Raw genomic sequence first — 27,225 nt, forward strand, 5'->3', positions numbered from 1 at the left:
TGAGATACTAATTCTCGTATATACACACAGGCAGACCGATGGACATGATTAAATTGACTCACCTTGTCACACGGATTATTTATATATATACTTTATGGAGTCTCCGAAGTTTCCATTTGGATGTTACAAACATCGTGCCAAACTTAATATTATACCCTGTTCAGGGTATAAAAGGAGAGGAAGAATGAGAAAAGAGAGGTTGTATAAAAAATTGTTGTATACGTGAAAGCGTTTCAATTGTTTTTCTATTATTTGTGGCCTTTATATGCTTTGTAAAAAAAATTTGCGCTAAAAGGGGCGAAGTAAATTTTTTTAGAGAACAATTCTGTAGAATATTTTACCCTCTAGCGACCGCGCAAATTCATTTTATATAATATAAAGCGTGTGTAAATAAATGTGGAAAATAGCTATTCGTGATGATTGAGCGAGTTATATTGCTCTACAAAATTATTGCTCGTAAATTATATTAAATTAGTTTATTCATTCTAAAAAAGACTTTAACCCTTCCTTTTTTATGAAAGAAAGAAGTATAATATGGCAACTAAAAATAATTGGCAAGAGTGCAAAAAAAAAACAAACACAAGAAAATTCCTAACATCGTCTGTACATAAAGACATGTGTAAAATTTCAGTTCGATATCTCAAAAACGGAAGGACTAGTTCGCGTATATACAGATATTCGGTTCCACTAGCACTTGGGTTCCCTTACGATATCGTTGCTCCAAATATATATACATATATTCATGCTTGTACTCAGAGATTTCATGCCAATTTGTACATTAAATCATTGAATACTTTTCACATCCAACACTGCGCTCTTTGGTGCCTTCAAGGGTTTCCAGGTGCTTAAGAAATTCTATTGAAAACACCGCACGGTTCTTTTTTGCCAGATTTACACATACAAAGTCATGCACTTGGCGCGTGTGTCGAAGTGTGAGACGAAAAAATTAGCAAATCAAGTATAAATGGCTTTGCCCACATATACACACACAAATACCTTATACACATATACGAGTATAATCCACTTTTCACTTGTTGGGTAATTAAATGCAGCTATTTGTTAATTAACTCAATACTTGAAATTACACGCATGAGAGCATACATAACTCGCTCATGTGCTCCAATTAAGTTGAAACGCTTTTTTCTCTCAGTATTTATCAAATTATCTACAGGTCACTTGGCAAGAAAAATGCCGAAAGATATAAGAACTCGACCATTTTGGGGTGCATTGGTAAAAGTGCTCAAAGTGGTATTGCATTGTGGATCCTAAGGTAATAGGTCGGATATGGTTGGGTATAATCATATTTAAATCATATTATGTGAGCTCTCAGAGAACTCCTTTCTTTTGTATCAAAATTTATGTAGAAATCCAATATCACGGATCAACGGTTTTTTATAGTTTCCTCTCTCCTTCGCCTAAATATTTTGAACCTTCCGAGGTATAAATATCTACCGAATTATGGTGAAAAATTAAAAAATCGCTTAAAACATATCAGTGTGTGTTCTAGAAGACCAAAATCCCAACTTATAAACTTTCTTTATTATGAAAATTTCGTCAGAATTAGATAAAACATTTTCAAACTGATATGTTCGAACGAAAACATGCTCGTAGATGGGAACCTAAGAGTGCTCCACCCTATCCGCAGAAAAGGCACTTTAATCTGTACTAATTACCATTGGATAAGCCAATCCTATCGAGCGTACTGTGTTAAATAGCAAAGCAAAAAAAAATCATTTGTGCTACAGAGCTAAATAGAGAAGGTACAGCTGCTGTCGGATGCCAATGATATTGACACCAAACAAACAGTCATCGCTTTAGCGACTTGGCTCCTACGTTACTGTTGATAGTTATACATAACTTTGAAGTTGTGGTTAATTTAGTCTATCTTGGAATCAGCATTTACACCAAAAACAATGTCATAAATCCAATGCAGATTCATTCTTTGCAACAGGTGCCATTTTGTCTTGAGTAGCCAATTGAAAAATATAGTCTTCTCTAGACGAACAAAGCCCAAACTGTACAAGTCCCTCATCATTCCCGTCCTACTATATAGTGCGGAGCCATGGGTAATGACAACATCTGACCGCCCAGCGTGAATGGCGATCGAAAGCATATTTTTGTGCTGAGATTCAGATGCTTGGTGGATTTGTGAAGTTTCCTTACATTTTCAGCAATTTTGGGCAAAAAGAAAAATCTTATAATTGTAATCTTCATATCGGGAATACGCCATAAAACCAAAAGTTATTTAAAATGGTACGGGGTACAAGGTTTCCATGGCAGGAGCTAATATATCAATCCGTAGATAGTTTATTTGATAATTCAAATGTTTGGGGCAATGGCGCAGTCGCTCAACCTCAGCCAATCACGTCCATCTTGGTGCAATATTATGGTCTGCGAGCAAGTTGGTCAAACTCAGCCCTTCTTCGGAAGCGCCTCGACTTGTATAGAGTCGAAACATGATTAGAATATTGCTACTGTTTCAACGACGAACTGTCAATCGAATACCAATAATTTTAGGTGCTCTTTTTTATATCAAGTAATTATGCATCGTAATTGTGATTTTCCTCACCTTTGGGAGGGAGTTATCTTCAATCTAACTATCGAAAACTATTATATTTCAATATTCATAACTCCTGCGTTACCGCTGGGCATCCGACGATGGCGCTGTTAAAAATCTCAAATTTTATGACTTCATTGTAAGTTTTTTCCCGCCGATTTTGTAATTTTTTGACTGACACAAAACTTCGGCGAAAATTATTGTGCAAACTTTTGGGTAACAATTGAAAAACTCCGGTAATTTATTTCACTTGCAGCTGCATAAATGGACATTCGCAAATGCAATGAGTATGTCGGTATGCACGAGCCGACTCGTAACTCTAAAACAACTCAAGCGCTTGTGGCCTTTGCCTTTGCAAAGCCTTCAACGATGAGAACAGTGAGAGAGTGAGCAAGAAAAAATTGATTTCAAAATTTACATTTCAGCCAAAAGATAGAAAAAATGGGAAATTTCATAAGTTCTACACAGCTCGTACTCGTCGTGGGCGCTCGAAATTCATATTCAAATTGTAAATTTCGTGCAGTGACTACCAGTTTGACAAGACAAAGTACCAAAGTGTGCCGAACTACGTCGAGTTCTTGTACGCGTGGCAAATGAAGCGTTTCCAAGAAGTTGCAAAAAAGTATTAAGTGTTAAAATAATTCAGCAGGCGGTAAAAGTGCAGTAAGAAATACCGAAATAGAGTTCGGTGAAAGATGGAGGAGGACTTAGCTTAACTTGGCATACAAGCTGTAAGGGTGTACATTAGGGTTGAGCATAAGTATTGGAAAAACTTTCTTTATAGAAAGCTCAAGGGATATACATACTTGTATAACCGGAAACTCATACCGACAAAGATTCGGAGTCAGAAAAAACTACTTCTCATCTCATCCATTACTGAAGGTGGTTGAAGTTTCTAGACTTTGGCGCCCTCTGAAGACCTGCCGCTTACTATTTTCACTCGGATCTATGCTAAATCTACACTCTAGTATATTCGACTTTAGTATTATCAATTAAGAGATTGAACCTAAAAATATCGTTGTTTGGGTTTTGAGCACCACCATAGGATACATACCATATATGTATGTACATACATTCCCAGCTAGTTACCCATATATTTGTAAGTAGCTGAAGTAGACGAAGTTCATTTTCTTGCGAAGAGTCGAGTCATATCTTATCAACTTGCATTCTGCATTAATATAACTTTTTAAGACATTTGGCAAGGGTAAAAAGTTTCATTATTTATTTGTTTGAGAAAATGACGAAAAATAATGTAGTTTGGCAATACTGGACTGATTTATTTTATGAAACTATAAAGATCTTTTTCTTTTCGTTTCATACACAGTTGTGTAAAATTGTTTAAGCTCTCATATAACATTTTAATACGATTATTTAGGGTTCGTTGGTTATTTTATTTAGTGCAAGGATCAATTAGCTTATGAAATGTCGCTTTACGGAGTGCTAAAGTTTTCTTCTGATGGCTAATAAAGCTTTTGTGCTTAAAGCTCAAAGAGGTTTTAACAAAGCTTCTACTACTTTATGTTCACTACTACTATTTACTACTACGTAGTCGAACATAAGTGCGAAGGCCGTACAAATGAACATATTTAATCTATTTAAATATCAATCCACATTTATCAATTAGACCATTCTCATCTAACGTTTTTGTACTATCTGACTTGCTCTTCTTTTTCTACGTCGACAAAACAATATATGTACAATATGTTAGGGTTAATGGAAGGTTTGGATCGACTTCATAAATTTTTGCACATAATATACTTATAAATATATTGAGAAATATTTTATGGGGCCTAAGAGCAGATCTGAAGCGATCCCCTATAAAATTTAAAAAGCGAACACTTTTAAAAGATTTTCAAACTATACATATGTACATCCTCTTCTCTGTAGACCTTAAACCAAATTCGACTTTTGTAGCATAATTTTTGACTTAGTCTTATCACTTCATATTTTTTAAATCCAGAATAGGGAATATTAATTCTTCCACGGAGTTTGAAACATCCCAAAGAAATTGTCGGAAACCCTATAATATATATACATATGTAAAAGATCAGGGTGACGAGCTGAGTCGATTTAGCCATGTCCGTGTGTCTGTTCGGCTATCTCTATGTACGCGAAATATTCCCTAAGTTTTAGAGATATCAATCTAAAATTTGGCATTCGGCCTTTTCTTTTATTATATGGAAAACTTTTTTGTTTGATAAGATATACTCATCAAATTTGGCATGGATTACATTATCAAGGCAATGTTATAATTACCGAAGAAATTGTTAAGATCGGACTAATACAGCATATATGTAGCTGCGATACAAACTGATCGTTCAAAATCGATATGACTACTTGTATAGCCTTTTTTATTTGACGATATAAGTATAATTCATGAAATTTGGCACGAATTATTGTCCCAGGCAAAGATTTATGGACACGGCTTCAGTGTGTTAAGGCAAACGAGTACCAATCTTTATCTCAATTTTTACTCAAATTATAGGTTAAACGGTTAGACGAATAGAGAGAGCGAGAGAGAGAGATATCCAACAATTGATCATTTTCTTCATACTGATAACTTAGGTAATAGTTACTGATTTCCAAACACCGCTTTTCCAACCACCGTTAGGTAAACGATACTAATATACTCCGTATAGAATGGGCGAGAGTATTTGTATAGGAATGATTATAAGATTGTAAATATTTCGTTGCTTTAACTGCAAAGAACTTCAATTATAATTTATATCCGGTTATTTACAATGTTTGTAAATTCAATTAAGTGCCTCATGTAAACAAACGAATAACAACAAATTACGGCAAAAATTGTGTAAACAACGCCTTAACATCTCTTTAATAACTGTAAAGATAATATTTTTGTTTATCAAAATACAAACTGGCGATAACAGCAACGAACGAAATGGAGCAAGTAAAACAAGTAAAAGCAATAACTACTCTAGCACAAATATTTGAATTTCCGTGTAAGTCGTCGGGTATTTCTAATTAGATGCAAACGCATATATACGCACAAGCCCACATACATATATATTTACGAACCCAGTGTAGTTAGAATTTAATAAGCTTTGCGGCTATGAGTAATATGGGTAGCCTAAAACTTAAAATTATTAATTCTGTCTTAAAGTAATATGAAGGGTTATTAAAGCTAAGGTTAGGGTGTGTCACTTGAATGTGTGATTTTGCCGACCACTGCTCTAGAGTATAGCATATGATGGGTCTGTGCGAGTTGTGGTTTAAGATGATAAAAAATTAAAATTTAAAAACAATTATTTATTATAAACTAAGGATGATCATTTTTGGTGCCATTCAATCCGGTATTTGGGATTAAATTTTTCTTTTTCAGTACGGAAATTGAGATCGTCAAATCAAAGAAACATTTTTTTAATTTTTTCTGCGTACAGAAGTTTAATTTAATACAGTAAATTAAATATTTAAATAATATGATATTTGAAGAACTGATATACCTTAACTGTTTCTAAGTCCCATGTTCCATATTTATAAATCGAAGTTTTAGATATATTGCTCAAATTGGGTACACGCTTTGTTTCGACACGGTATTTCTGTCTGTATTCGAATTTATCGGTATATTATAATATAATATTATAAGCACTAGCTGTTCTTTTCACCACTTTACATGTTTTTGCGAATCGAAAGCAACTGTTTTAGTTGGCATTGCCAAAACGAATATCATCATAATGATATTGGAAATGAAATATGGGATATTAATAGTTCTCTCCAGTAATCAAATATAATATCAATATAAGTATATATCCTTGATTGTATATATACTTATATAATTATATTATACCTATGTATATACAACTCAGGATTCAAGCTGTGAATTAAAAAAATTAATTATATTTTTGCATATTTGAGAATATTCTCCGAAAATTAGAAGTTGATTAGATTGTTGGTGATATTTGTAAGAATGTTTTTGAGTTAGTTAGTGTTATCGGCTGCCAAAATTTAAACGCGTTTTTTTCGAAACGTTTTTTTCAGAGTCGGTGAGAAAAAATTTTCGGGAACGGCCGAACCGACTAAATTTTCAATCGCTCGACCTTCTTAGATATAAGTTGTTTAAGGGAATCAACATTTTTTAAATATGAATCGCCGATTATAAAAGAACATTAAATTCTGAACGCGTATTATTTTTATTTCTTTATTAAACAAAATGACTTGAAAAAATCTTTAAAAAAAACGAGATTCTTCTGGCTTACATGTATACCCGCTTAAAAGAATTTTGTTATATTATTTTTGTTTTCGCTTCACTAAGACTTATTAGTGGTACCCAATTACTAAAAAAAAAGGATTTTTATGGGTACTAGTATTGATACTTAAACCAAATATTATTTTTTAATAAATATTGCCGTCTAAATTTACCTGTTACCAGAGATCGCTAATATTAGCGTAAGACAAATAAGGTTATCAAAATTTACTAATTAGTATTTCTATATTTAAGAAAATTACGTGAAATATGCTAAAGATAAGATAAAACAAGAAGAAATGTTAATTTCGGTTGCACTCAAGTTATAATACCCTTCACAAATATAAAGGTTCCTTACATTCACTTGATTCCGATCGTTCAGTTTGTATTGTAGCTATATGCTATAGTGACTCGATAAATTAGGTTTGGGGGCACGTACTACCCCGCAGGTGCAAATTATAACTTTACCGCAATGGAGACTTTTGTAGAACGTTCAATTCTGAGGAATACCTAATGGCGGGTGAGATAATTCCATCAAATGCCGCTGAGTTATAAAATTAAAAAGAAAAAAATATCAAGTTTTACGTGTATTTTAGATGGAAAATCTTTACAGGCCTTGGTGTAGTACTTAATATGAATATTAAGGGCTCAAACTTTCAGGGATTTGTTTTTTTTGGGTATTTCCAACAAAAAATCACCATGGGATCGAAAAAAAAAGTTAAAAAAAAACTTTGAACAATAACCCGTGTAAATTTCGTAAATATATCTCTCCAAATAAAAAATTTTTCTATACAAGCAATTAATTGCGATCGGTTTGTATGATAGGTATATGCTATAGTAATCCAACTTTGTTGATGTTGAATTCGCATCTCTCTACGCTCTTAATTTTTCATATAAGCATATAAGTATGTAAGTATATAACATACGTATATACCATATTATAAATGGATATTGGCGTCATAAAGTTATGACGTACCTCAACTCATAATAAGGTGTTGGTCTTTTATTTCGAATCAGACTTGAAAGTAGTCATACAAGTAGATCAATGCAAGAAAAGAACCGTTTACAATCTGTCCTATCAACTTCCACCCCAAATTTGACACTTTTCGTATATTTCTTGTAAAAAAGTTCTCTAATCGCTAAATATTTTCCTACAGGGTTTCCTTCTACTTACATATTATGTTGAACTACATCTTCATCACCGCCTGTCATCGTACTACAAATAAAAGTTGTGTCGATATTTTTCAATTTAATAAAAAATCATTCATACAATTTACCCAACAAGTTAACAGTTAATTTAAAGTGGTTCGATAATGTGTGAAATATCGAGTAAACATTGATGCTCCCGGTATTAAAACAACAAGCAAAGAAGTGCAAATAAAATTCATGTAGCGGTGGCTGTTAACTGTTGTCAGTGTATTTATGTTTTTTAGCTTATTGACAGTTCGCTCAGCTCACGTGTTGGCAGTAAATAAGAAAAGAGCTTTTCTCTTTTTGTGTGCAACAATTCAGCACGGATGCTCAGTTAAGTTATGGGTGTTCACGATCCTTTAGTGTTGATCTCTATAAGTGTGTCACCTGAAGTTGCGGTATGTTCAATATTGTGTCTCTCCCATTACTGCCTCATTGCTTATCAGTTGTTCGTTGTATTCAATTTTAAGTTTATTCATAAATATACGTTAATTTGTTTGTTTGTTTTTATTTGCTCGTCTTGTTTATTTTGCACTGAAGTGACAACACAACGAGAGCATCTTCGCTGCTCAAATCTTTCTTTATCTCATCGACACTGAGTAATCGCTTGCGATCTGCGTCGGTTGTTCGCCCTTTAAGTGCTCCAGTTGAGGTTTTTCATTGCGTTAATTCGGTTCGCGGCTGTTGCGTAAATGTCGCCAACTTCGCTCGTCTTCGCGGTGCTCTGTTGATTTCCGTATTGTTTATAGTTTTTCAGAACAAGTATTTGCCCAAAAATATTGTGAAATTGCAAAAGTTCTGAAGTAAGTTTCTGAAGAATAATTTCAATTTCACTTAGAAATGTATCTTTTTAAAAATATTAATTATGAGTATATGTGTGAGTGAGTAGGCAGCTTCTGATCTTCGAAACAGAAGCTCGTTAATCGTGTCACTCTGACGTCATCTATTTAAGGGTCCGTGTCATGAGCATATTTTCAGTTCTTCAATTTAATATTTTATGACTCATACTTAGAAGCAAAGTATTTATAGATCGAATTTGGACGATTCAATAAATAAAAGAATATAAAATAAAAAAAAAGTCTTTAAATATTAAGTCTCATTATTTTTAACTCCTTCATTTAAGTCTTCATCACACCGAATAACAAATCCTGTTCCTCAGAACAGATACTATGCATTATATGCTCAAATTTCACGCTAACTACAAGTATTCGCGATAGTAAGATAAAACTATCTTAGAAACTTTTATGCCTAGACTTAAGGAAGACAGCGAACCTTCGAAAAAATTTTCCATTTATTTTGATAAAGTTTTCAATTATTTTCGCATTAAAAATTATCTAAATTATAACCTTTAAAATAAAAAATCGGCTGGTTTGATAAAGACAATAAAACATTGATTTTTTGGAACGCCTTTGCGTGCTTTCCCCTCTTAAGCTAAGCCAAATATTGCCTTTCCTAATTAATACGGAATATGCCCAAAGGGTTTGAGTAATGTTTTTCAAAGACAATTTTATTAATTTTTTTTCAGAAAGCTAACTATTTTGACTATTCTGTCATCTTTTGCACATATTTTTGGTTTCACGAACTTTTTAAACTAAAGGCACATTTACAATGCAACTTACAAATATTTAAAACCCTAAAGAACTCTCAATCTTCCTCCAACGCTCTTAAAAAAGCAGAGAAACCTATACTTCTTAAACTTGGCTAGAATATCATCTGAAGAAATATAACCCAGGCTTAGACCAGTTTGGGCGAATATTACGCAAAAGTTAAAACAAGTGTTGGTATTCTTATATCGGCTCAGTAGCCGAAGGCCATAATAGATATTTGTTTTAAAAAAAGTTCTCTTTGTCAATCCGGGTCAAATGTGATCAGATGTTATATTCATAGCCGCGACATTCGTGACGTATGAGACTTAGCGAGTACTTTGTATTTAATGGAGAACTGTTCATGGAATGCGATGAGAGTGAAAAAATTCCAGCATTTTAAGTTTCTCACGCCACGTTTTAACCTATCTCTCATTGGGATATGATATCTAAAGCCATTTTTATGCAAAGATCTGCTATCTTCATTTAAATGTTTCTTTTCTAAAATTAGTCTGAAGATGCCAAAGTATGGTAGTTGATGACATTAACTCTACCAACCTTGGTGTAATTCAATCTCTCGAGTTAGGTAAACCAGGGCTGGACGAAGTAAGGACTGGTAAATAATATAGCGGTCTAGCTAAAATCGATTTCTCATCTATATTTTGATATATACCTTTATGCTATACCTTTAAAAATAACATACAAAAGCTTTTAATTGATATCTCGAATAGTTTTTGAGTTATAGCCTTCCAAACTGTAGCCGCTGAGTTCAATCACCTCCTTCAGTTTACCTTAAAACACGTTTTTCTTAAATTTTCTTGCGTGATTACTCAAATAAATCGATCACCATCAAGTTTTTTCTTTAAAATATGTATAAATATATCTTTAAATTCCAAAGAAAAGTTAAGTAGTTTTTGTAATCTCAAAAATCGTGTTTTGTTAAGGCGATCACATTAGGTGTGCCCCTTAAGGTTGATTAGCTCAGAAGTTTTCTCTCAGAATACAAATGCTACAGGAAACCTTTAATCAGTCTATTATGTACGCTGTCATTTCAGTAATCCAAATTTTAAATATTTTTTCTATTGAGTTTTTATATTCACGTCCATTTTCCACAGTTTCTGTCGCTGGAAAGTTACCGCAAATTAATTATACAGTATTTATTTGACAGAAAATTTATTTGGTTGCGCACAACCACTCATATAATACGATAACAAGCAACAAAGTAATTTAAAAAAATAAATTAATCAACATGCAGATTATTATAATTCACACCTCATCAAAATTGCTTGTTAAAAATTATTTGCGCAGAGGTAAAACATGGAGGCGCTTGAAAGCGGGCATTAATCAAGTTATACAGTTGGGAATGATGTTGACACATTGATCGATCCGCAAAAAAAAAAGCCAATAAATTCAAATATTTGCACAAACAAGTAACGGTTAATTGCAATATTTAATTTACACGCAATAAAAGTCGGAGAGAGAAAACTTTCGCGAGGCAGCTACTTCGCGCACGCCCTTACGTAATCAGCTGTCTATGAAGCGGAAAATTGGTGTTGCGACATTTGACAGGGCTACTTCCGCTGCCGTGCTGCTGCGTACGCGTGTGCTCGCAGCGGCAGCAATGTCGACAATGGCATTCAATTTAAATTATTAAACGCGTGAAAATGCGCTGCAAGGAAACGAAATGAAGCCAATTAAGCGACCAAAGTTGAGGCGCCACGTTTTGTACTGGCAAACTCGTGGGTGGAAGCAGTTGTTGCGGCGGCAGGTGGCAGGTGGAAGCGACGTCTCAGTTGTTATATAGCTTGTGTTGTTGTTGTTGATGTTGCTGCTGTTATCATTATTGTTGTTGCTTATATTGTTGTTGTTGTCATTATTATTATTGCTGTTGCTGTTAAGCTTGACGCCCTCAACGTCGTTGCTGACGCGTTGACTCGCGTTGTGGCAGGTGCGAAAAGTGGCAGCTAAGTAATCAGTGCTTATCAGCAGCTGACAATCTGTTTATGCCACTCGCCACAATATGCCAGCGGGCTGAGAAGCGAGTTGCTCATGGAAGCGTAATAAAAGTCGGTGCATACCATATTGCAACATTGGCGCACAACTGTGGGCAACTGGCGCGCTCATTCAGCTCTTATTTAAAGGGGCATAGACAAGATAATGGGGCGACACAACAAAAAAGGAAATGTGGCAAAAACGATGCTACACCGTTAGTTGTTAACGGTAGGTATACACCAGCTACGCCACCTTAATAATGGCCAAGGGCGCGTACGGCACACAACACGACACTTGCGTGCAACAAAATTAGTTGAGGAATGCAAGTGGCGCGTTAATTTTGTTGCAGCGCAAGCTTTTCGTTGCTTCCGTTTACATTTGCATACAATAAAATTTATGTTTTTCTTGCCTTATTTCAGGAAAAACGCCAGCCCCAGTGCAACGCTTAGAATCTTTCAACGAAATGACACAATATGGCAACGCAATGCCGGACCAAACATTAGACGGTCAAAAAGCGGCAGTCTATGGCCAAGGACAGGCAGGCGGACAAATGGAGGCGACATCACCATCAACACCAAGTCCAACAACAGCTGACAATACTATAGAAATCGGTGTTGGAGGTGACGGCGGTCCGGATGCCCCGGGTGCAGATGGGCATCATGATTACAAAGGTCCCAAAATGTAAGTTTATTTGTGTATAAACACAGAAATGTTTAATGTTTACTTAGTTTGCAATTTAGAGTGTTTATTCAATGCGTAGCTGCATATTACTAATGGTAGCTGTCAAATTCTAATTAGATGAACGACGGACAAAATTTTATTCGAAATTGTTACCCTTTGCTTTGACAAAAGCCCTCAAATGATTCGGTCATTGCTCAATAGCAGCACGGAACCCAAGTTTTTTTGAGATTCTCCAAATTTCTGTGGGGTATTTGACATGTTCTTCAGCTCTAACCATTAATTTTAGTCGAATGAATTTTAATCTGGACCTCCAGATGGCCAATCAGCTGCAGTTATGAATGCTATTGACCGTGTGCCACTGACGAAGCCACAAGTCTTTGCTAAGCATAAATTACTTCCATCGCGTTGTCAGAAGATGATTAGTTGACTGACGGGAGGCTTAAAAGTGAATTTGTTTGTGAATTCTTGGTTAAAAATAATACTGTGACGACATCCCAGCTTCCATGTTCGCCCGACATGGCTCCGTGTATTACAATCAAAGATGACATTTAAAGCGCATCGCTGAAAGAGCTAAAGACTGTAAGGGGAAGAAGCGCTGGCATAAGTGCATAATATCGAATGAGGGCTATTTCGAGGACGAAAACATGAATATAGGCAAATGAATAAAATAAATAAGGTATATGCATTAATTCGTGCGGGTTTTTTACGAAAATTAAGACTTTATTGTGAAAAAATTGTTATACATTTAATGTTCAAAGTATTGCCCATCGGAAGCTATGATGTTTGCCCATCTTTCTGGCTGTTTGTGGATCCCATCCCAAAAGAACTTCTCCGGCTTGGAGGTCAAGAAAGAATCAATCCAATTTCTGATACCCTGTTCTGAACTGAAGCATACTCCGGTGAGGGCATTCTGCATTTATCTGAACAAGTGGTAATCGGAAGGTGCTATGTCTGGGCTATAAGGCGGGTGAGGTAGAACTTCCCACCCACAGTTTTCCAAATACCTTTTTACTGGCCTTGCAACATGTGGCCGAGCGTTGTCATAATGAAAAATTATTGATTCTGGCCGCATATTATGGTCATTTTTCCGCGATGACCTTTTTCAAACGAATTAATCAGTAGAGGTCCCCATTGATCGTCTGACCCGATTTCAATAGCTCATAATAGAGCACACCCTTGTGGTCCCACCAAATACATAGCATAACCTTAGCAGCATGGATATTCGGCTTTGCCGTGGATGTTGATGGTTGGCCGGGCTTCACATACGATTTCTTGCGCTTTGGGTTATCATAATGAATCCATTTTTAATCGCCAGTGACAATCCGATGCAAAAACGACTTCTTTTGGTGGCCTTGAAGCAACATTTCCGACATGCAGAATCGACGTTCGACGTCTCTTGACTTTAATTCATAAGGCACCCAATTTCCAAGCTTCTGGATGAGTCCTAATGATTTTAATCGTCTGGAAACGGTTGCTTGATCAACTCCTAATACTTTTGCAAGTTCTTCTTGCGTCTGGCATGCATCTGCGTCGAGCAATGTCTCCACTTCTTCGTCTTGAAGTTTGTTTGGCTGTTCGGGTCGTTCTCCGTCGTCTAAGTCGAAATTGCCACTTTTAAACCGTGCAAACCACTTTTGGCACGTTCGTTCGGCTAAAGCATGGTCACCATAAACGTCCAGTAAAATACGATGGCTTTCGGCAGCACTTTTCTTCATGTTAAAATAATGAAGAAGAACTCCCCGCAAAAACACTTTATCTGGTACAAATTTCGACATTTTCAAATGAATGAAACAAATTGTTGTTCACGCTCAAACAATTTATATCTACTGAAAACGACGCGAAATGGCAGTACCTTTGAAATGAATATAGCCACAGATGAATACGACGCGAAGTAATACTAGTAGAGCCCTCTCTTAGAAAACCGCACGAATTAATGCATACACCTATATTTTTTCAAAAACTAAAATTCCCGTTGTTATTTGAACACACCATCTTTCCTTCAAATTTATTTTAGTTTGTGAGGTTTAAACATGCACAGATGTTTAGCTAGAAAATTATAAAATTGTTATCCTTTACCTGCTTAATCTAAAACTATAGTTATGGAGTTCAAAAAAGGTTCCTCAATAGTGAACTACATTTTGAAATAAAAAAAGTTTGAAATCACCTGATACACCCAAGCAACAAATGTTCGTGGTATTAAAACCGTGTATTGATGATATAGAATATAGCTTTATTGTTAAAATGTTTAACGGAAGAGACTCCGTACTCTACCTAAAGCGTGCTACTAAAAACTACTCTCTTGAAGCGCGCTCAAATAATTTGTCTCTTTAAACTAAATTTTTATACTCTCGCAACCTGTTGCTACAGAGTATAATAGTTTTGTTCACCAAACGGTTGTTTGTATCACCTAAAACTAATCGAGTTAGATATAGGGTTATATATATATAAATGATCAGGATGAAGAGACGAGTTGAAATCCGGGTGACTGTCTGTCCGTCCGTCCGTCCGTCCGTGCAAGATCTAACTTGAGTAAAAATTAAGATATCTTTATGAAACTTGGTAGACATGTTTCTTGGTACCGTGAGACGGTTGGTATTGCAGATGGGCGTAATCGACCCTGCCACGCCCACAAAACGCCATTAATCAAAAACAAATAACTTGCCATAACTAAGCTCCGCAATAAGATACAAGACTGTTATTTGGTACACAGGATCATATTAGGGAGGGGCATCTGCAGTTAGAACTTTTTTTTAAAAAGTGGGCGTGGTCCCGCCTCTAATAGGTTTAATGTGCATATCTCCTAAACCGCTAATGCTATAATAACAAAATTCACTGAAAGCAAATGTTTTTAGCACTTCTATTGACGGTGTGAAAATAGTTGAAATCGGGTGGCAACTCCGCCCACTCCCCATATAACGGTACTGTTAAAAACTACTAAAAGCGCGATAAATCAAACACTAAACACGCCAGAGACATTAAATTTTATCTCTGAGATGGTATAAGATGACTTTATAGGAACCACGTTCAAAATTAGACAGTGGGCGTGGCACAGCCCACTTTTAGGTGAAAACCCATATCTTGAGATCTGCTTAACCGATTTCAACCAAATTCGGTGCGTAAGGTTCTTTTCATGTTTCTATGTCATAGTGCGAAAATGGGCGAAATCGGATTACAACCACGCCTATTTGCCATATGACACCATTTTAAATACCACTTGATTTTTTCACTTTCCACTATGCAAATCAGGTATCAATGATTATATCAGGGTAAAACTTTGCGTGAATAATGCAATTAAAGTATGCCACCTTGCGGCCAAAAATTGTCTAAATCGAACCAAAACTGTTCAAACCCCTAAGTACTAAATATGTGGACCCCAGTGCCTATAGTTGACCTTCTACCGAAAATATCAGTCAATCCACAAAGAAATCTCAAACGAGTATACCATTTGACTTTGCGAGAGTATAAAATGTTCGGTTACATCCGAACTTAGCCCTTCCTTACTTGTTACATATAATATTTTAAATTCATAATCTTTGTTTCTAGTTGTTAATACCCATGTATTAATAATAAAGTGCAACAGCTAAATTTGCCAATTTAACAAATGTTGTTCGTTTCATCAAGCTAGTTGTGAAAAACGTGTTCGAAGTTATCACATTGGTAAGCGAAATAAAAAAGAAATAGCAGATTTCATCAATTCGAGAAAATAGCAATCATTTAATATACTTACTTCATTCAATTATTCATATTGAGTAGTAGCGCAAAAATGCTGTAGGCATTGTTCATGGTCTGAAAAATATAAAATGAAATTGATTTTAAATTAGAAATATTTTTATTTAGATTTTAAAAATGGCAGATAATATATATATTTTAAAACCCTAGTTTGGAAAATCAATTATTTCGGAGCAATGCCACTACTTGATAAAGGATAAAGTAGATCAGCGTTAAGGCGTATATCCAGCAAGCTGATTTTTTGTTTTGCATATTCTTGTATTGAACATATCTTTGAGAATATTCTCCAAAAATTTGAAGTTAAACCGGCAAATACTTTCGGCGATATTAAAGTATTTGCAAGAGTTTTTTAACTTTAAATAACCGGCTTCCAATACTTGAAACGCGCTTTTCTCGAAACGTTGTTTCGGTGAGCAAATTATCTTTCTTAGATATATGTATGTGTCAGGTCAAAGGAAGCAGTTTTTTGATAATACTTTCTGTTTTCCAGGCCAAACTTTTTTTTTTCAAAAGCCGCCATTTTTTCAAAAACAAAAAAAATGATTAAAAAAAAAAGAAAATTTTGATTAGTCCTTAGACCACAACCTGTATTTATCTATTATTATGATAACATGTTTTGGTCTGGCGTAATTTTTAACAAAAAAGTCGTCTTCACCGCCAGGCTGCTTTTTTTCGGTAGTCCTTCTGGAGATCGGCTCCAGGATCAAGGGAGTCCAGAATGTTTCAAAATGAATCCTCGATTGTTAAAGTACATCAAATTCTGCAAATCTACATTACATATTAGTATATAATTAATAGAATAAATTGCTTCTGCAAAACAATTCACAAACACCGCGATTTTTCGGACTTGCAAATGGATATAACTCCTTAAGAAGGAATGTCAATAGCGCTAAAGGTCTTTATTTTGAGAATCAATTAAGATCTGATTAAAAAATAATAATTTTCTAATATAAATATAGTTTAATTGCGTTGTATTTGACTGCTATTACCGCCTATCTATTATAAGATCCTAAGAACATTAGATAAAATATTTGTTTTAAATGCTAACAATGTTGAGAACAAATTATTTAATATATTATTGAGCTCTTCGTAAACGCATCTTAAACTTTATTGATTTAAACTTTTTATTTTTCTTCATACACCTATTGTTTAGACATCAGATATAATTATAAACCAAAAGGTCTTACACATATTTTGTTCAATATTTGTTATGATCCTTACTTACCTTAGCAAAAATAGGCAGTCCGATTTTGAAAAAGTTGCCAGACTTCAAATATGCTGGCCGTTTCAAAAGTTCCATATATAAAATCATAAATTTGCGCGCTGGCATATCAAATGTCGTCCAATCCGAGTTAAAAATGTCGTTTGTCAAAGCATTTGAGTGCTCAGTTACTGCATCGCCAAAGTAACAGGACAAAAAGATTTGCACGGTCATCACTGAGGCAAATTGAATTGTACTAAAAAGCATACCAATATTTTCCATGTTGTTCATCTAAATATATAGCAGAGCAGTAATGAACAAAGGAACAAAAATCATGAAGTTAGCGCTCAGTCGAACTTTATATACAGAGCTCTAGTTTTAAATTTTCTAGATTGTAGGTATATTTAAGACGGAGGGAAGATTTGTTCGTGTTAGGTATTACTAAATATCTAATTCCCGCCTACCAATTTAATATTAGGTACCAAATTTTCTTTTTGTAATAATGTATATAAAGTCGAAAGAATTATTTGAATTCTAGCTGTTGATCGTGGTCACTATCCGAATTTCCTAAACTAAATATGACACTTATGATTCTACCATCCGTAACATCAGGCTGCGAAAACTGAAGAGTACTCCCAACTGTTATCTAGTAGAATCTTTAGCGAATGTTGCATTGCTCTTCATTGCTGTACTCGCCAAGCTACTTTGGAAAACAAGCGTTTATACAGTGCGTCACAGCTTATTTGATACAGCAGTCGATATAAATTTCGAATCCTAATATTTTCTAAACTGAAAGGAATATTGGAAAAATTTAAACGCTATATTATAGAGTAAAGAATTTCATATATATAATCTACTTCATTTATTTCAAAAATATTTCATTTTCAAATATATGTATATAAAATTAAAATTACTGCTTAATTTCAGGTCACAGCTTATTTGATACAGTTCAATTCATTCTAAAATAACATAAACAAATCACTTTCCATCTTAAATTTTAATATTTTGTGTGAAAGCCTTTCGCCTTAACAAGAGCCTGGATCCCGGTTGGCATTGATTGGACCAACTTTTGTGTGGTTTCTGGGGTAATTTTCTGCCATTCCTCTAGTAACAACAATTGAGCAGCGTGAACTGGTCATAAACCATTTTAAAAATTGTAAATCGGTTCGAAAAATTGGTGAAATTGTGAACCTTAGTGCCTCCACTGTACATCACATCATTGAGCGATATTTACATGAAAATCGAGTGGAAAATAAAGGCAGAAGCGCGCCAAACAAAATTTTTAGTGCTACCGACGAGCGCTATATTGTTCGAAAAATCAAGGTAAACCCCAAACTATCGGCTCCAAAATTGGTTGTAGATGTTCAGCAAGAATTAGGAAAAACATGCATGCTGAAACTATCCGCCGCGTACTCCGCGAACATGATTTTAATGGCCGAGTTGCTCGTAAGAAACCATTTATTAGTAAAAAAAAAAAAAAAGAATTATGTCGACTAAAGTTCGCTCGGGAACATGTTTGTAAGACCCATGATTTTTGGAACACGGTTATATTTTCAGACGGGTCAGAATTCAATATTTTTGGGTCCGACAGCATGTCTTACGCTTGGCGAAAAAAGAATAGAGAGCTAAATAAGGAGAACTTGAGAGCTACGGTGAAACATGGCGGTGGAACTGTGATGGTCTGGGGTTGTATGTCCGCAGCCGGTGTAGGAAATGTGGAGTTTATTGAAGGGACAATGGACAAAAATATGTATCTTAATATCCTAAGAAGGAATTTGCTGCAAAGTGCCGAGAATCTTGATATAAAAGAAAAATTCCGCTTTTATCAAGATAACGACCCAAAACACAAAGCAGCAGTCGCTCAATCCTGGCTCATATGGAACTGTCCCCATTTAATGACACCCCCGGCACAGTCACCTGATATAAATGTTATTGAAAATTTGTGGGCATTATTAGACAAAAACCTTCGAAGCCACAAAATTTCGAACAAAGAGGAATTGAAAAAGGCGCTACTAGAGGAATGGCAGAAAATTACGCTAGAAACCACACAAAAGTTAGTCCAATCAATGCCAACCGGGATCCAGGCTCTTGTTAAGGCGAAAGGCTTTCACACAAAATATTAAAATTTAAGATGGAAAGTGATTTGTTTATGTTATTTTAGAATGAATTGAACTGTATCAAATAAGCTGTGACCTGAAATTAAGCAGTAATTCTAATTTTATATACATATATTTAAAAATAAAATATTTTTGAAATAAATGAAGTAGATTATATATATGAAATTCTTTACTCTATAATATAGCGTTTAAATTTTTTCAATATTCCTTTCAATTTAGAAAATATTAGGATTCGAAATTTATATCGACTGCTGTATCAAATAAGCTGTGATCCACTGTATATTGCTGTGAACTTCTGTTCTATTGTGTCAAAAATTACCAAAAAGATTAACGCAGTTTATAGAGAAACACAGGACTGTGATCAAACAACTTACTGAGTGGGATAGAAGAACGATGGGACATTAGACACTGTTAAGCTTTTCAATCGATACTTTCTGATATATATAACCTTATTTCTATACCGATTTCATAACCTTAAAAGTTAAAAAAACTTACTTGCTGTAGCCGATACCCACTAAAGCAGAGTATGAAAGCGCTGAAAACAATTTCTCCCAAAATTGGCACGGATACTAATGTCTCACATTGAGTCGTCAATCTGGGAATATAATCCATAAAATTATTATTTTTTTGATGTATTCGAAACTAGCTCGGTTAATAAAGTATCGTACCTCCTAACATTCATATGCATTTGAAAGATCTCGGACAATTGGTCAACTACTTCCGGTTCGTCTACTTTAACACCCACAGTATTCTTTAGTCGCCGCAAATCGCTCAAACGCCAACCAATCAATTTGTACAACAGCGATAGATGGAACATGAAGTAGCAGTATATCATGTCCAGCATAATATTCGAGACGCATGTCAGCAATATGCCAAGAGTGATGTAGGTCCATGCATACCAGTACTTATGCGGATGATGCCATTCGAAGGGCACATAAATGTTAACGGGTAAGACATAGACATCAGTTGGTGTCATTATGCCACCGATGCAAGCAAACACGACGGCGGCGACGCTACACAGTATATAAGTGTAGGCCACAATGGCGAATGAACGCTGGGCGCTCTGCCACTTGGTCGACTCGGACTGCTGGCGTAGTGCGTACATGGGTTCGTTGGCCAGTTCGTCCATATAGCGCCAAGCTGTGTTACCTTGTCGCCAAAAATACAATATCTTTACGACCAATGCGAGTTCCGTTAACAATATATGAAGTACACTGCTGATCTCCTCGAGGTCCTGCGATAATAACACCGCCGTAAACATTAGCGTTATGAAGATGAATGTGAACGGTATGTGCAGTATTATGCGATATGCATGCTCCAATTTTTCGAAGTATGGTAGGTGTGAGTCTCTTGTCCATTGCCAAAGACCGATTGCTTTGAGCACATGAACAATAAACTGCGTTGCAGCGATCCTCGACATTGAAGACGGGCTGCGTGATGACCACTTCTTAACCGCCATTTTTGTTTGAAGTTAACACGACTGATGGAAAATTTAATACAACAGCTGTGAGCAACAGTGAGGACCGCTGTTTTATATAATTTTGCACACTTAGCATAAAGGGTTTAAATATGCGGTGGTTGTGTAAAATAAAGTATCGAAATGTTTGTGCTTTGATGACTCGGCAACAGTCTTGTGTGGATATATGGAAAAGTGCATAGTTTTGCTGAGTTGGCTGAATTTAGCAAAACAATGAATTTCGAGCTCAGATCTAGTATGTGTAACATAAGATCGAACGGACTGAACGGAGCAGATTTTTGGTAGATTCATATTTGCGCCTGAGATCTCACTGATCTAAATAATGTAAGACTGCCGATTAAACGCCTTGGCGTGATAAATCTGGTTCTATAACGTTAAAACAGAACTGATGGGAATTTATGAGGAAGTAACGAGTATTCACATAAAACTAATTACTTCACCTTCCCTCTCCCTTCGAACCGACCTAGCGAAACCATTCGATTGCTGAACCTTCGACGAGGTACCCTCTGCGGTACTGTTATTGATTCTTACCACTAAGAAAGATTTGAATATATGAAGTTGAAAAGCTAAAAATAAAGTAGAGCAATTGCTAATGTGACTTCTTCGAAATTTCGAAGACAGAACGATGAGACTCTTTAAATGATCGTTACTTCAATCATTTTAAACCCTTGCTTATATAACACGTTGAAAGATAAAATAAAAGCTTGATGATAGTGATACATATCTTGGATTCGAAAACTGTCGTTATTTTGGTCTGGCTCATATCAACTGGTGTCTTTTGTGACCTCTACTGTACTGTTATTGATAGCGAATGTGTGTGTCTCGAATATGTCGATTTGAGGTATGGTATATTATATAGAAAATGATATTTTTGTTGTAGCGGCAGAAAATATGAAATAAATTTCACTTGCTAAATTTAACCAAATTCTGCCACCAATGTCCTTTTATCCGGCTTTACTTTATCTGCTTATAAGGCCTGCAATTTTGCATCATTTACTTTCACATAATTAGAATACTTAATGTATTTCCGTGTCAAGAACTGTTCAGTCCTTTGTTGTGAAATCTTGTTTCAAGTGGCTAGAAAATTACTTAACAACTAATATTGTGGCCAGTATTTCCGTATATGAAATGCATTTAAGTGCCTGTTTGTGTGGGTGTGCGAACAGTAATTGCTGTTATTAATTTAATTTAATTGGTTGCCACATAATTGTATATAATAACAGTAAATTGGCATAAACATTGTTGAATTTAATAAGTAAATTGAAATTTTGTTAAACGAATTTTAAATGATTTGTTTATTTTCACAAATACGCAGTTTGTTGATCTAATAAATACTCATTACCAATTTGTATTAGTTCTACTAATATATTGTATATACTTTTTTAAGAGACTTTCTGAAGTAGACATTCTTGATTTCCATATTTTAATTAAAGTGTGTTTGTCTTGCGATTTTTATAATGAAAAAAAAAAATTTACATCAAGTTTGGTTGAATTTTTATATTTCCAATGGACTCGTGTCTACGGAATCGTTGAAAATATTGCAAATGTAGCTAAGGGAGTCTATTTTATCACAAACAAAAGTATTTGAGAGGCACAAAGCATTCAGTGAGGGACGAGAAGTCATCGAAGATTTGGCTCACGCCATACGTCCATCCATCTGTGTTAATGGCGATAACATTAAAAAAGTAAAATAAACAGTGCTTGAAAATCGTCGTGTTGAGAAAGGTGCTACAAAAATGGGGCGAAACGGAGAAACTACGTCAAAGAAGAACAAAAAGTCATGCTTATCGCTTTTTTATACCTTGAACAGGGTATATTAAGTTTGCCACGATATTTGAAATACCCAGAAGGAAATTTCGGAGACTCTATATATTTATGTATAAATGATCAACGTGACAAGCTGAGTCGATTTAGTCATGTCCGTCTTTTTGTATATACGTGCACTAGTCGCACAGTTTTAAAGATATCGATCTGAAATTTGTTGGAATCGATTCAACTCAAGGCCTTGTATAGAAACATTTCTAATTTGACAAATTATCTTCACGAAATTTGGCATAGATTATTATCTAAACCAGTGCTACAATTTTCGAGCACGTTGTTTAGATCGGACCACTATAGCATGTATATGGACTGCAAACTGATTAATCAAATTTAAGTTTTTGTAAAGAGAGATTTTGTTTGACAAGGTATCTTCACGAATTTCGTCATGCCATTTGATCTTGGTCTTACTTTTAATGGGTTCTCAGAAACGGATTTTTGAGTTTCGAAAACAGGGAAGCAAGTCCGGCCTCTACGATGGCTGACTCTCGTTTTGTGGTTGGTCAAGAAGTCAATCCCAATCATCATCTTGCGCGTATTATCTTGGTGAAAAATTCACGAATCCAAAATGTATTGTATCAATCTACAGAAGATATTGAGGTCCACTAATATCTATCTGTAATAAAATGTTTTTCACACACTGTTTCTTTAACTTTTTTGATGTTATCGTCGTTAACAGAGTTGGATGGTCGACTCGCGTGAGCCAAGCCTTCGATGGCTTGTCGACCTTCACAGAATACTTTCAATGATTCCGTAGTCGTCAATTCAGTGGGAACACCAAATTTCAAGCAAACTCGTTGTTTAATTCTTTTCTATGGTAAAAATCAGTAGAGAAACTTTTCGCTTGGAAGACAAACAGCAAGAGAACTCATCCTAATTAACGTAGGGAGATCAAACATAAAGGAGTTTGAAACAAAAAGTAAAAAACAAAATGTGTAGCGTTTCAGTTCCCAGAACGAATCAAATTTGGTCAAATGGTATAGCTCACCAAATATATGTAGAGAATGAATTTTGTCGTTTAACAATCTTTGTTATTTTTGTCAAACCAATTTTGTAACTTCGAGGCTTGTAGACTAAAAAATAAAAAAGAAATATAAAACGAGATATTGTTGTTTCCAAGAAATTGTTTTTATTTGATATATTTAATTATTCATATTAAGAAGTAGTGTAAAAATGCTGTAGGCGTTGCTCATAGTCTGAAAAATAAAACATCATTTATATGTGAACGTTTTTAATTTAGATTGTTAATATGATCAAGTGTTGGACATTTTATATAAACAGTTATTATTATACAAAATCATAAACCGCATATTAAACTATGCAACCCTGGTTGCTGATCCACTCTGATTTTGTCAAAGAAATCAGTTCAATGTGGGTTAGAAATGCTACTATTTGGGAGCGATTCCACCACTGGGCTGGTAATGTTGACAGTGCTAGTTTAAGAAGGAAGGATTTTACATAAGTTGACAATAGCGCTAGAATATTTAGTTTTAAAAATCGTTGTAGGATTGTGAATAAATATTATATTCGCTAAAAAAAATTAATTATAACACATCAGCAGATTGAATTCACTATTTCATTATTATATGCAATAAAGCGCTATTTAAAATGGTCATAGGGTCATGCTAAAAAATAGCTAAGGAGTTGCCCTATAGTAAGAGAAATTATTTGTTTAAATGTTTAGTCAAAAGAATGTAAAATTGTGTCGTATACTGGTTAAAACTTTAATAATAAGTTTCGGTGAGATACATAATTCCATACATTTCACTAACCCTTACTTACCTTAGCAAAAATAGGCAATCCAATTTTGAAATAGTTAGCAGATTTCAAATTTGCTGGCCGTTTCCAAAGTTCCATATATAAAATCATAAATGTGCGCGCTGGCACATCAAATGTGGTCCAATCCGAGTTAAAGATGTCGTTTGTCAAAGCATTTGAGTGCTCAGTTACTGCATCGTCAAAATAACAGGGCAAAAATATTTGTAGAATCATCACTGTGGTAAATTGGATGGTAGTAATAAGTAAGCCAACATTTTCCATGTTGTTCATCTAAACATATAGAAGTGAAATAATGAGCCGAAGAACAGAATGAATTAAGTATGTTCAGCCGAAATTTTTATATGTCACTCATTATTTGTTGAAACAATTGATTTTTTCCAATATTTGTCTGAATTTCAATGAGGTCTACCGAAAACTTAAACTGGTGGTTTTGGCCATTTTTATGGCACGAATTTTCTAGTCTTGAGATAAAGATAAAGATTAAGATCACAACTATCATAAAATTGGATCGCAATTGTTGGACGTTATTTAGATCGGCTATCAAATCGAGTGTTATACGAATATATTGCCGGTTCTCTTAATTAATAACCCTAATTTCTTTATTATGATATTAAGAAACTGTCGACAAAATTCTGAGAAAAAAGATTTCCTTTGAAAACACAAAATTTGTGGATGGAAGCAACTTACATGCTGTAGTCGATAGCCACTAAAGCACAGCATAAAAGCGCTGGGAACAATTTGAGTCAAAACAGGTATAGATATTAAAGTCTCGCATTGAGTCGTCAATCTGGGAATATACTCAATGAAAGAAAATTATTTTGCTATATTCGCAACTTGTTTGGTCAATAAAGTATCGTACCTCCTTACATTCATATGCATTTGAAAAATCTCGGACAATTGGTAAATTACTTCTGGTTCATCGGCATGAACGCCCACGGTATGCTTCGGTCGCCGCAAATCGCTCAAACACATCAATTTGTACAACAGCGATAGATGGAACATGAAGTAGCAGAATATCATGTCCAGCATAATATTCGAGACGCATGTCAACAATACGACAGTACTGCAATAGGTCAATGCATACCAGTACTTATGCGGATGACGCCATTCGAAGGGCACATAAATGTTGAATGGCAAAACATAGACATCGGCTGGTGTCATTAGGACACTGCTGCAAGCGATCACAATGACGGCGACGCTGCACAGTATATAAGTGTAGGCCATGATGGCGAATGAACGCTTGGCGCGCTGCCACTTGATCCACTCGGACTGCTGGCGTAGTGCGAACATGGATTCGTTGGCCAGTTCGTCCATATAGCGTCAGGCTGTGCTGCCTTGTCGCCAAATATGTAAATATCGTTACGATCAAGGCGAATTCGGTTAGCAATATGTGTAATATACTGCTGGTCTCTTCGAAGTCCCGCGACAAAAACACTGCCGTAAACATTAGCAAAATGAAGGTGAATGTAAGTAGTGTGTGCAGTACTAAGCCGTATGCGCGTTGCAGTTTTTGCAAGCAAGGCAGGCGCGTATTTCCAAGCTGACTGCGGTTTCTTGTCCATTGCCAAAGACCGATTGCTTTGAGCACAATAACAATTAAATGCGCTGCAGCGATTCGCGACAACGGTGCCGGGCTGCTTGATAACCACCTTTTAGCCACCATTTTTGTTTTGATGCAAGCAGTGAGAAGCTTTGCTTTATATAAAAACGAGGCATGAAAATGTTGGTTCGTTAATGATTCGGCAACAGTCTTGTGTGGATATATGCAAGAGTTGGCTGTATGTGAAAGAAAAGAGCAAAACTTCATGCTTAGTTTTCTAGTACACATAGTGCTGAATCCAGCATAACAATGGATTTCAAGCTTAGAAATATGTAAAAAATCAATTTGGCATGCCATAACCTGAGCTCAGATGCTGTGTGAGAACTAAATGTCCAGAGGGAATTTAGCCCACACAACACATGAAGACGCACCCTGTTAAATAAAATCAACGCAGCGAGTATTGGTCTGCAACGGGAAAATCACGCCACTTCTAGCAACACACGCCATCCTAAGGCAACATGTTGCCACACAACAGTTAAATCACGCCACGCAAGCGACACAGCGAGTATTGGTCTGCAACGGGAAAATCACGCCACTTCTAGCAACACACGCCATCCTAAGCATCATGTTGCGAACGGGCGAGCAAGCAACACACGGCTTGGTGGAAAGCAAGCAGGCCGATCAGCAGTCATTCAGGATCGGACTGCGAAGGCGAGCACAACGTTGGCCGGATGATCGACTCAGGACCGTGAAGACGAGCACAACGATTGGCGGGCTTGAAGGATAGGGCTGCGAAGGCGAGCACAACGGAGCTGAAACACGGAAGGTAAGTCACCCCGGGACGCACGCTGGCAGATATACGCGATAGTATACCAATTATCCAACGGGAGCGCGGAAAGGTAAGTGACGTTTCGTGCGGTAAGAAGTGAATGTCTCGCAGTGAGTCGATCCTCTGGCAGGCATTTCACTCCTTAACGTGGGAAGGCCCGAAGTCACGCGTGAAGTGGGTAGTGAGTCGATCCTCTGACCTGCTCCACGTTTGGCATCGCGGCCGCTGTCACTGCCCTCCGTAATTCCGCGTGATAGTGACGCGCTAACGAGTTTCGAGAACCACTACCCTGTCAGAACGCCAGCAACGGGTGACGCTCCTTAAACGCAGTTCCAGAAAGCGTGAAGGAAACTGTCGGAACGCCAGCAACGGGCGGCGCTTCTGAAACGCAGTTCCAGAGAGTGTGAAGGAAACTGTCGGAACGCCAGCAACGGGCGGCGCTTCTGAAACGCAGTTCCAGAGAAGTGTGAAGGACACTGTCGGAATGCCAGCAACGGGCGGCGCTCCTAAAACGCAGTTCCAGAGAGTGT

At 36.0% G+C, this 27,225-nt stretch overlaps 2 protein-coding genes and 1 pseudogene across 5 annotated transcripts in view; 1 reads left to right on the forward strand and 2 right to left on the reverse strand.

Moving 5' to 3' along the window:
• The window catches only part of Nha2 (Na[+]/H[+] hydrogen antiporter 2), a 73,150-nt gene that overhangs the window by 12,193 nt on the left and 33,732 nt on the right, over nt 1-27,225 (forward strand). For 2 of the 4 annotated variants that reach the window (XM_070105576.1, XM_070105575.1), the window contains exon 3: nt 11,944-12,205. In XM_070105576.1, coding sequence (XP_069961677.1) covers nt 11,944-12,205 — 262 coding nt within the window. Of the gene's footprint in view, nt 1-8,554; nt 8,753-11,520; nt 11,753-11,943; nt 12,206-27,225 lie in introns of those variants that run through there. The other 2 variants (XM_014239078.3, XM_014239077.2) reach the window with 2 other exon arrangements.
• LOC106620552 (odorant receptor 94a) lies at nt 15,737-20,835 on the reverse strand. Its single transcript, XM_014239079.3, has 5 exons — nt 19,921-20,835; nt 19,748-19,847; nt 17,160-17,426; nt 15,933-15,991; nt 15,737-15,826 (listed from the first exon to the last, which is right to left on the reverse strand). The coding sequence occupies exons 1-4, from the start codon at nt 20,709-20,711 to the stop codon at nt 15,938-15,940; spliced, it is 1,212 nt and encodes a 403-aa protein (XP_014094554.2). The 5' UTR covers nt 20,712-20,835; the 3' UTR covers nt 15,737-15,826; nt 15,933-15,937.
• On the reverse strand, nt 23,690-25,989 carry LOC138855735 (odorant receptor 94b-like; annotated as a pseudogene).

This window comes from Bactrocera oleae, chromosome 2, assembly GCF_042242935.1.
Source record: "Bactrocera oleae isolate idBacOlea1 chromosome 2, idBacOlea1, whole genome shotgun sequence".
Taxonomy (NCBI): Eukaryota; Metazoa; Arthropoda; class Insecta; order Diptera; family Tephritidae; genus Bactrocera; species Bactrocera oleae.

Bases quoted from the DNA above. Each gene is read 5' to 3' on its own strand.
- LOC106620552 (XM_014239079.3), bottom strand. From the start codon at position 20,711: ATGGCGGTTAAGAAGTGGTCATCACGCAGCCCGTCTTCAATGTCGAGG. The intron at 17,427-19,747 runs GTAAGTTTTTTT...CTATATATTTAG, and splicing joins GTGGGTATCGGCTACAGCAA to ATGAACAACATGGAAAATAT. The intron at 15,992-17,159 runs GTAAGTAAGGAT...TATATTTTTCAG, and splicing joins GACTGCCTATTTTTGCTAAG to ACCATGAACAATGCCTACAG.